Below are 10,331 nucleotides of genomic sequence, written 5' to 3'. Positions count from 1 at the left end.
AGCTTTCATATTATAGAATTTGACCTTCTTACAAACTAGTTTACATAAGTTACTTTGCTTATCTGTCCTAACCTGTGAAGTGTTGTACCAACGCCTTTCTATGATGTACTTAAACAGGTGAATTCTCCTTACACAAGGGTAAGAAACCTGAAGCTCCAACCCAGAAATATAAAATTCTTGTTTCAGCAGACTTAATACCAGAAATAGATTATGGGCAACTCTTACCTAAGTAGTTGGTACTACAGGAAGTTACAGTGTTGACCAAAAGAAAACACAGGCTTCTCATTAAACTTTTTTAATGGGTCTCAAATTCTGTGACAGATTTTTGGTCAAGTTGTTTCCATTAAAAAGTACTGATTTTAAAAACTAATAACTTAAAACTGCCACACACAAAACAAATGGTCCACAACACATTCTCCTTTCCTTCTGAAGGTTTTACGATGCATTGTTATCATTAACCAGTCTTTTGCTATTAAACTTAAATGGCCAATTGAGACAAACAGTTCTGAGACCGTTCTTCCACCACTGATTAAGACTGGGGTGGCAGGTACTGGGGATAATATTCATTTAGCCCTCTGAGCTTTCTGGGCGGACTTGGTGACCTTGCCAGCGCCAGCTGCCTTCTTGTCCACTGCTTTGATGACACCCACAGCAACTGTCTGTCTCATGTCACGAACAGCAAAGCGGCCTATAAAAACAAATATTACCATTAGAAACACTTTTTTCCCCCCAAACCTTTGGTAAAGTTTTTAATTACACCAAAAAAGCATCCTTACCCAGAGGAGGATAGTCCGAGAAGCTCTCAACACACATGGGTTTGCCAGGAACCATATCAACGATGGCAGCATCACCAGATTTCAAGAATTTGGGGCCATCTTCCAGCTTTTTCCCAGAACGACGATCAATCTTCTCCTTCAGCTCAGCAAACTTGCAGGCAATGTGAGCTGTGTGACAATCCAGCACAGGTGCGTAGCCGGCACTGATTTGGCCTGGATGGTTCAAGATAATCACCTGGAGAGAAGACTTGCATTTAGTGAGTCTCAAAGACACTTAAAGACTTACAGCAGTGAATAAAAACCTGTCACTTCAGTGTTACCTGAGCTGTGAAGCCAGCTGCTTCCATCGGTGGGTCATTTTTGCTGTCACCAGCCACATTGCCACGACGAACATCTTTGACAGACACGTTCTTGACATTGAAGCCCACGTTGTCCCCAGGAAGGGCTTCACTCAAAGCTTCATGGTGCATTTCAACAGACTTCACTTCAGTTGTCACGTTGACTGGAGCAAAGGTGACCACCATGCCAGGTTTGAGAACACCAGTCTCCACTCGACCCACAGGGACAGTGCCAATACCTAAAATGTTTACAGCACATAATAAATACCTTGTATGAAGGAACAAGACGTCGTAACAACCCAGACAAGTTCTGATCGTAACGTTCAACTTACCACCAATTTTGTAGACGTCCTGGAGGGGCAAACGCAAGGGCTTGTCAGTTGGGCGAGTTGGTGGCAGGATGCAATCCAGAGCTTCAAGCAGTGTGGTCCCACTGGCATTGCCATCTTTACGGGTGACTTTCCATCCCTTGAACCACGGCATCTAAAACACAAGACTGTCAGTGTTACCATCAAACGTACCCCCTTCCGGGACAATCCTAAAACTCCTGAAAATCACTTACGTTAGCACTTGGCTCCAGCATGTTGTCACCATTCCAGCCAGAAATTGGCACAAATGCTACTGTGTCGGGGTTGTAGCCAATCTTCTTAATGTAGGTGCTGACTTCCTTTACAATTTCCTCGTACCTCTTCTGGCTGTAAGGTGGCTCGGTGGAATCCATTTTGTTAACTCCAACAATTAGCTGTTTCACACCCAGAGTGTAGGCCAGAAGGGCATGCTCACGGGTCTGCCCATTCTTGGAAATACCTGCTTCAAATTCACCAACACCAGCAGCAACAATCAGGACAGCACAGTCAGCCTTTGAAAGAAAACAAGGCCATATCCTGTTAAACAAAAGCTCTTCAAAAGGAGAAACTCATGGCTTTGCCAATGCAGAAGACAGGCCCAGAGTTATTTTCAGGAGTTTTTAATCCTACAAACCTGGGATGTGCCTGTAATCATGTTTTTGATGAAGTCTCTGTGTCCTGGGGCATCAATGATGGTCACATAGTACTTGCTGGTCTCGAATTTCCATAGGGAGATATCAATGGTGATACCACGCTCGCGTTCAGCTTTCAGTTTGTCCAAGACCCAGGCATACTTGAAGGAGCCCTTCCCCATCTGAAAGGATTAAAAATGGTTACTTGGTAACTAAAACACAACCAAACCCCAGCAAGAAATCCCTTCCCCCCACTTATTCGGAAGAAATGCTGCATTCCACTTAACACCGCTAAACTTGGGCGCATTCGCCTTTTTCTTGCAAGTTCGCGTTCCATGACTTGACCGCAAACTCCGCAACGTACCTTAACTAGTGCAAGTCGGATCTAGACCAGGGGCCCGCTTCTGGAAAATTACCACTTAACGTACTTGCTGACAAGCTCCTTGCGCCATCCTGTTGTTTCACATACCTCGGCGGCCTCCTTCTCGAACTTTTCAATGGTTCTCTTGTCGATCCCACCACACTTGTAGATCAGATGGCCAGTGGTGGTGGACTTCCCCGAATCTACGTGTCCGATGACAACGATGTTGATGTGGGTCTTCTCCTTTCCCATTTTTGCTTAGGTTTGGCGGTGGTTTTCACGACACCTAAATTGGGACGGGGGGAACGCCTTCAGATCACCGTCCCGGAGGCTCGGGAAGAAGCCACGATCCCCACTGCAAGGAGCGTTACAGCCGGCGCCAAGCTGACCCAACTCTGGTCTCCAACCATCGAACGCGGCGGGAACACTCCCCCGTCGCGGGGAAGGGCCCCCCTGGAGCCGCGAGGAACCGAGGAGCCAGGACAGCGCCCGTCCGCCGCGGGGTCACAGGAAGCAGCGCCGGGCAGGCACCGGCCCGGTGCCTTTGTGTGGGTGACTCACCCGCCGCTCCCCTCCCGGGCCGCCGCGTCCTCCATTTTGAGGCCGTGCAGCGGGGCCGGGGAGCGGCCATCTTTCCGCGCACGCAACTGGTGCCGGGCGGGGCGGCGCTCGGCTCGCCCTGCCGCCCGGCCGCGGCTCGCGGGCCCCGCCTCGCCCCAACGAGGCTGCGCCGGCATGTGCGCCGGCCAGGCGGGCCCGCCGCCCTCCGCGCCTCGCGGCCCCCCTTCCCCCCCCGAAACCGACGAGCGCCAAAAAGCCCGTCCTGTCATAGACCCCGGCCAGCCTCGGCTGGACCGCACGGGACGGAAAAAACCCGCGGCCGTTTGGGGTAAATAGCGGGGACGAACGAGGCGGGCGAGAAGGCGCGGCGGGATCCCCACGCAGCCGCCACAGCGCCCCTGCCAGGCCTCCACCGAAGCACGAGGCCAAGGGGTTTCGAGAAACCGCCAAGGCCTCGAACCCTACCCGCACCCAAAATTCGGCATCAAGAACATGGGGAGGGGGCCCAAGGGCCCGGAGGGCCAGAGAGGCACGCAAAGGCCGCGGCCGCCCGCCGAGGCCAGGCCCACGGAAGCCACGCCCGGAACTCACCTGTGTCCTGGCGACAAACCCGTTGCGAAAAAGAACGTTCACGGGGACTACGGCACTTATATATGGTCCTCCCCCACCCTCGGGAAAAGGGCGGAGCCAGCACACGACACCACTTTCCCAGTTTACCCCGCGCCACCTCCACCAGGCACCCATTCGATCGCCGTCCCCTCCCCCCATTTCTCGGGGACCGTGGGCGATGTGCGCTCAGCCCACTGACGAGCGCACGGTGTCTCGCGCATGCTCCTCTTGACCCAGAGGATGACGAGAGCGTGTGGGAGGGGGGGCGGGGACGAGCGCTCCCTCGGCTCCAGGTTCGTGGGAGTTTATCGACGGTCCCTGGGATTCCCCCGGGCAGAGGCGAGTCCTCCTTTTGTATGAATTACTCTCAGCACAGCTGGGGTGGGGGTGGAGCGGCGAGGAGGCGGCCCGGCGGGGACGTCCAGAATCTTCCCTGTACCGTTCGTGGTTTAACTGGAAAGGCGGACCGAGGTTGAAGTATTCCTTCACCCGCGGTCCATCTCCCGTCCTCAGCCTTGCCGTCTCGCAGGCCCGGGGCCAGCCCCTCGAGCCGCTTCCTCCGCCGGGGCTGTCTTCTCCCCCGCCCCCGCCCTCCGCGCCCCTTTCGGCTGGAGAGGAGTACAAGGCCCGTCTTTGGCCCGGGAATCGCGCGAGTGGTTCAGTTCCGAGGCCAAGAGCCCGCCGAATATGCTCCTGGGCTGGCCTCTTGGCTTTCTCCGTCCAGAGCTTTTATTCGAAGTTCGTATCACACATTCACACCATGTGGTACTCCAGACGTCCAGTTTTTCAGTTTAGAATAGACTTCAGTGCTACAGTTTGCTTGACTTCTAACTCTAGTGTTATTACATTAACGAGACCCTGAGTGTGTGTCTACTCTCCTGGTACATTTTTTCCAGTGTACACTCATGTGATTGCAAGCATGAAAAACCTAAAAAGAATTTCTCAAATTCAGTCTTTCCACGTGATCTCATGTAGAGACAAAGATCCACAAGCATCAACAAGCTTATCCAGCCCGTTTACTATCCCCAGCACTTGCTGTGAAATCACTGCTTCTCAAAAATGGCCAACCCCATTCAAATAAATAGCTTCATTTTCCGTCATCCTATTGATTATAACTGCATTTTAGGCATAAATCTAGGGTGACACTGGATAAGGCCTTTTCGCTTTGGCAATCAGGGCAGACAGACTCAGAAGTGCTCCTGAAGGAAGAAGAACCTTTATTTTTAATGAGCTTAACTACTAGATAATTGTCTCTTCTTCCACGTGTAGAGCATCACGGCAACTTTTTGAGCCAACCTGTTAACAAATATTTGAGAATACTACGTGTCCAGGGCTAAGTGAAGAACTGTGGCTTGTGCAAAAGAAATACCGCCTTTTGGACAGGAATCCACAATCAAACTCGAAGAGGAAAACTAATATATAAAACAGCGGGAAGCAGTTAAAGGCAAATTTGTATGGTGTTACTTACTTTCTATTTTATTGTAGAATATAGCTCTTCCAGTCCTAGCTTTCAGTCACTTCTCACAGCCCAAATGCCCTTTTTTCTTTTTAAAAGAAAGTCTTTTTTTTTTTTAAACTTCTTTTTTTTTAAATTTATTTATTTATTTTTGGCTGTGTTGGGTCTTCGTTTCTGTGCGAGGGCTTTCTCTAGTTGCGGCAAGCGGGGGCCACTCTTCATCGCGGTGCGCGGGCCGCTCAGTATCGCGGCCTCTCTTGTTGCGGAGCACAGGCTCCAGACACGCAGGCTCAGTAGTTGTGACTCACGGGCGTAGTTGCTCCGCAACATGTGGGATCTTCCCAGTCCAGGGCTCGAACCCGTGTCCCCTGTATTGGCAGGCAGATTCTCAACCACTGCGCCACCAGGGAAGCCCTAAAAAAAAGTCTTTTGTTATAGCCTTCCTATATCTTCTTTTACCATCCTTTGTAGATACAAACGTCTAAAATTAAGGTTTTTCTTTCTTCATTAGGAGTTTGTAGCCTTGTTTTAACTTTGAGATAGTTTTCATGAAAGAAACTAGGCCATATAAAGTTTCCCTAGAAATACATATAACTAATCTTTTTCTAGCAACAAAAGCCTTTTCTTTTCTTTTTAAATTTATTTATTTTCGGCTGTGTTGGGTCTTCGTTGCTGCACGCGGCTTTCCCTAGTTGCGGCGAGCGGGAGCTACTCTTCGTTGCGGTGCGCAGGCTTCTCCTTGTGGTGGCTTCTCTTGTTGCAGAGCACGGGCTTCAGTAGTTGTGGCACGTGGGCTCAGTAGTTGTGGCTCACGGCTCTAGAGCGCAGGCTCAGTAGTTGTGGTGCATGGGCTTAGTTGCTTCACGGCATGTAGGATCTTCCCGGACCGGGGCTCGAACCCGTGTCTCCTGCATTGGCAGGCAGATTCTCAACCACTGCGCCACCAGGGAAGTCCAAGCCTTTTCTATAAGGTCTATATTGCTAGCTTTTCTCCTTTCACAAATTCTTTTTTTCACAATGCATTTTCCTAGTGCCCTTACCCAGTCATACGCACGTGGAATGAGATTATCTTGATATGCTAGTCCATGTTTGTAATACGATAAAGATGTAAGAAGTACCAGTGAAAATCAATCACTAGCAATAGAACAATGCAAATTACCTCATCTCTTATTTATTAACTTGGAAATATTAATTAGTGGCTAATCTCTTGGAACTAGATTCCCACAATCAGCCAAATCTGTATATCACAGTAATATTAACTGCACAGTGTTATTTCAAATTAAGATTAGGGTGCCATGCTAGTTTTATTATTTTCCATGCTTCTTTACCATGCTTTCTTTCCATACACCTCAAACGGTTTAGGTTTGTACATTATTGGAGATAATACTAACACGACTGGCAACATTTTGAAAACTTAACCAGTTATTTAGTGACAGGAGGGAAAGAAGCAAAACCCAAAGAAACCAAGAGTTGAATATTTCAAAGTTCGACATGAAATCCAGAATTGTAGTTAACATCTAACCTAAGAAAGAAAAAGTCAAAATGAAAACGGATGTTGGTAAGAGGAAAGCATCCCATGTTTAGAAAAAGGTGAGAGAAGTGATCTCTGTAAAATACACACAATTCATTGAAAGTTGTCCCCAAGGCCCTCTGCCTGCAGATGAGCGTATACACTTAAAATACCTTATAGAGAATCCTTTTTCCAAACAGCACCTACGGAACAGCAACATTCTACATCACTCCTTGATTCGTACGTAAGTAACCTCCTGAGCGCCACTGACGGGGTGCTCTTACTCATGTTGCGATAACGGCCGAGACTCTTGGGGAGTGGAGGGATCTCGGGCCATACAGTGCGTTAGGGTCAGCCGGTGGCCACACGCCGTTTCCCCGGGCAGCGTTCACACTTGTGCTCTCGGTGGGACGGGAGCGCGGCGGGAACGCGCGTCGCAGGGAAGCCCGGCGCGGCTCGGGGCGCACCCGCGTGGCGAGGAAGGACGGCAGCGGCGGCGCCGGCACTGCGGGCCGAGCCCGCGCCGTCCTTCCCCCGCGCCCGCGCCGTCCTTCCTCCGCGCGCGCTCGGACACCTGTGGGGCTGCCGGGCTGGCGGCGGCGGCGGCGGCGGCGGCGGCGGCGGCGGCGGCGGCGGCGGCGGCGGCGGCGGGCGGGCTCAGCTCACTGGGGACCGAAGTCGCCCCGCCCCCGGCCACGCCCCCTCCTTGAGGTCACTGTCTTTGGTCCTCCGACTGCGGAAGGAAGCGCCCGAGAGGAGGCCGAGAACCCCACGTGGCTTGGGGTGGGGGATGGTTTTCGTCACCGTGGCGTGGCCTCTAAAAGGTTCCCCAGACCCTATGTTTGGAACGTAATCCTAGAGCATTTTTTTCCCATGACGTTACAGCAGTTACAGTGTGCTTTTTACTAACTTAGACGTTAAACCGGTAACAGTAACATTGTTGAGACTTGTAAATGTGTTTTGGGATCGTAATCTAAGGTCGTATTTTGTTTAAGATTTTCCTTAAAGTTGCTTGTACCACCTAGAGTAGCAAACTGTTAAAGTACATTGTAGTAAACATCTTCGCGACCCCTTTTAGGGGAAGAAAAAAGAAAAAAAAGATCTTGGTAATAACCGAATAAATTTACTCAGTAAAAGGGTGAACAGTTCTTTGGTATCTGTGCAGTAATTGTGATTCACCAAGCATCTTTCAGCATTGGCTGATCACTCTGTTTTGGGCCTAATTTAGAGCTGCTTTAAGTAATTAACATTTTGCTGTGGCTTGCCACATTTTCATCTTGCCTCTGCCAATTGAAAATGATTTTTAAAAGGGTATTTTAGAATATGATTATGCCAGGGAATTATCTGGATTGAGAATCCAAGTAAAATGGTACTTCAGTGTGCCAGGCACTGTTCTAATATTTGCAATATTTAATGTAATCCCGGCACCCGCATTTTACAGATGGAGAGCCCGTAGGCAACTGATAGTTTATGTGTAATAAGCAAATGCCGACATAAATTCTTTTTTAAAGTTTCACTCTTTTTCCCACAAAAGTGGTGAAATACACCTTGCTTTTTTTCACTGGATACATATTGGAGATCTTTTCTGTGAGAACATTGGGGCCCGGCAGAGCAGCGTTGAAACCCACATAATCCGACGGGAGAGCTAGTCCAAACTTTTACCGGCAGGTCTAGGCAGCCCGGTCTAATGAAAATAGCAGTGGTAATTAGATCGAGGGACTCAGTCCTTGATCTGCTGCTTACAGATCTGTGATAGGCAGCATTCTTGACTTCTCAAGGCATCCGATACAGGGGTCTGCTCATTACTCTTACTTAATACCTACCTCACAACTCTGTTCGCCTAATATGCAATGACGTGAAAAGGTTTCGCCACGGGCATTCAATGATCGCATTTCTACAGGCTTTTTGGAGACCACCTTCCCTCAGTTAGTATGCCTTGTGACGCTAACTTGATTCAGTAGAGAAAAACTCATTGGTATCTTTTTATTTGTAAAAATTTTGAAATAGGTACATAGTAAAAAATTGTACAGAAGTTATAGAGTGAAATGTTCCACTCTCTTTTTAGCGGTTTAGAGAAAGTATAAAAAATATGCCAGGAAAATTAAGGAAACTAAAGATACTTCTGCTACTGCTCTCATGATTCCAAATCCAATGCCTACCAGGATATATGCTCTCTCATTTGGTATGAAAGAAAGGATAAATAATCTTCCCTCACTACTTTTTGTGAATCCACGTTTTATAGGCAATATTCGTTTTTAGTATTTCTATGTCTTCATAGATAACATGGACAGAACACTGGATTAAGAGAAGAGCTGGAGCCTGTTCCCAGCAATTTTATTTATTAGCTGCGTAATCTTGGAAAAAATCTTGAAAAACCTTGAGCTCATTATCCTACTGTAAAATATCTAATAACTCCTATTTTACAGAACTGATCATAGGATTAAATGAGATAATGTACCTGAAGACGCAGACCATTTTTACAAACGTTAGTGCTCTTTATACTTAGAAAATAATTGTTAGCTCTTCCAAAAAGCAAGAAAAATCTGTTCAAAACATAGAGAAATTTATCTACCAATTGTCATTATTCATCCTAAAAATGAGTACTTTAATCCATTTCTTGTAAGTATTAGAACTATAGATTCACCAATACATGTGACTGTGTGACTGTGTGTGTGTGTGTGTGTGTGTTCCATAAATGGCAGGGGCTTTCAAATTATGGCGTTCAGTATGATATGCTAATTGGATAGGACCTCAGAGGTCAGTATTTATTCATCCATCCATCAGACATTAATTGAGGGAATTCTCTGGCAGTCCAGTACTTAGCACTCGGCGCGTTCACGGCTGTGGCCCACGTTCGATCCCTCATTGGAGAACTAAATCCCACAAGCTCTGCACAGCCACAAACAAACAAACAAAAAACATTCATTGAGCATCTACTGTGCGCCAGATGCTTAGCTAGACACTGAGGAGACAAAAAACCATCACTGTTGCATGGTGTATGTGGCAGAACCCTGGAGAGGTAGGGAGAAGGAACGCAAACAGTAAGCAGATGACTCCAGGGGGGCATGAGTGCTGCAATCAGGTAAGCCTAGGGTGCTTTTGAGCAGTCAGGAGGGACCCAGACTGGGGGAGTGGATAAGGACAGCAGACAAGAAAGCTGTTCAGAGTAGAGAGGGTCTCACCTGGTTGGGTAGGAACTGTGGGGGTCGGCCAGTGGAAGGAGGCCATGGAGGGTGGGTGTTTTCGATGATTGCCCTAGAAAAGAAGGTGAGAAGGAGAGTTTGCTCCTCCACAGATAGGAACAGAGGGCAAGATCTATCTGGGGTATTCACTGAGCCCCCCAAAGAAACTGTGAAGAACACCGGGGCTTCAGAGACAAACGGACCTGGGTCCAAGTCTTGCATCTATCACTTACTGAACGTGTGGCTCGGGGCGAGTTTTTTGGCCTCTTTAAGCTTCAGCTCCCTCCTCTATAAAAAGGATGCTGGTACCTACCGCATAAGATTGCTATAAGAATTACATAAGAATCTCTCAAGTGCTGAGTGTGGTTTTTTGCACCAAGTTAGAACAATAATTGGCAGGGAATTTTTTTTTCCTTTTTGTTTTTAGCTGGTGTGTGTATTGTATGGTGCTTTTAAAGTGAGGCAGCTCTGCTGTCAGAAAGCCTTCACTCAAATCCCTGTTGGCTCCACCACAGCTAGCGATGGGATGTTAGGCAAGTGATTTAACCTTTCTAAGCCT

The 10,331-nt window shown here is 48.2% G+C and overlaps 1 protein-coding gene across 2 annotated transcripts; it reads right to left on the bottom strand.

Annotated features, from left to right (window-relative positions):
* Nucleotides 1-279: 279 nt before the first annotated feature.
* EEF1A1 (eukaryotic translation elongation factor 1 alpha 1) lies at nucleotides 280-7,054 on the bottom strand. Of its 2 annotated transcripts, none has more exons than XM_082474244.1 (8): nucleotides 6,764-7,054; nucleotides 2,563-2,740; nucleotides 2,096-2,275; nucleotides 1,677-1,973; nucleotides 1,447-1,597; nucleotides 1,097-1,353; nucleotides 777-1,011; nucleotides 280-688 (listed from the first exon to the last, which is right to left on the bottom strand). In XM_082474244.1, the coding sequence occupies exons 2-8, from the start codon at nucleotides 2,704-2,706 to the stop codon at nucleotides 564-566; spliced, it is 1,389 nt and encodes a 462-aa protein (XP_082330370.1). In that variant the 5' UTR covers nucleotides 2,707-2,740; nucleotides 6,764-7,054; the 3' UTR covers nucleotides 280-563. The 2 variants fall into 2 exon arrangements, with proteins under 2 accessions (XP_082330370.1, XP_082330369.1); XM_082474243.1 differs by lacking the exon at nucleotides 6,764-7,054 and adding an exon at nucleotides 3,607-3,755.
* Nucleotides 7,055-10,331: the final 3,277 nt, after the last annotated feature.

The sequence above is a fragment of the Balaenoptera physalus genome (genome assembly GCF_965194825.1).
Source record: "Balaenoptera physalus genome assembly, chromosome: 9".
Lineage (NCBI taxonomy): Eukaryota > Metazoa > Chordata > Mammalia > Artiodactyla > Balaenopteridae > Balaenoptera > Balaenoptera physalus.
The sequence above is the reverse complement of the archived record's forward strand: the minus strand, read 5'-3'. Positions and strand labels throughout refer to the sequence as shown.

Excerpts from the sequence above, each read along its gene's own strand:
- EEF1A1 (XM_082474244.1), bottom strand. The coding sequence starts at position 2,706 with ATGGGAAAGGAGAAGACCCACATCAACATCGTTGTCATCGGACACGTA. Across the intron at positions 1,598-1,676 it reads TGCTGGAGCCAAGTGCTAAC|ATGCCGTGGTTCAAGGGATG; the intron begins GTAAGTGATTTT and ends CTTGTGTTTTAG. Across the intron at positions 689-776 it reads CTCGGACTATCCTCCTCTGG|GCCGCTTTGCTGTTCGTGAC; the intron begins GTAAGGATGCTT and ends TTGTTTTTATAG.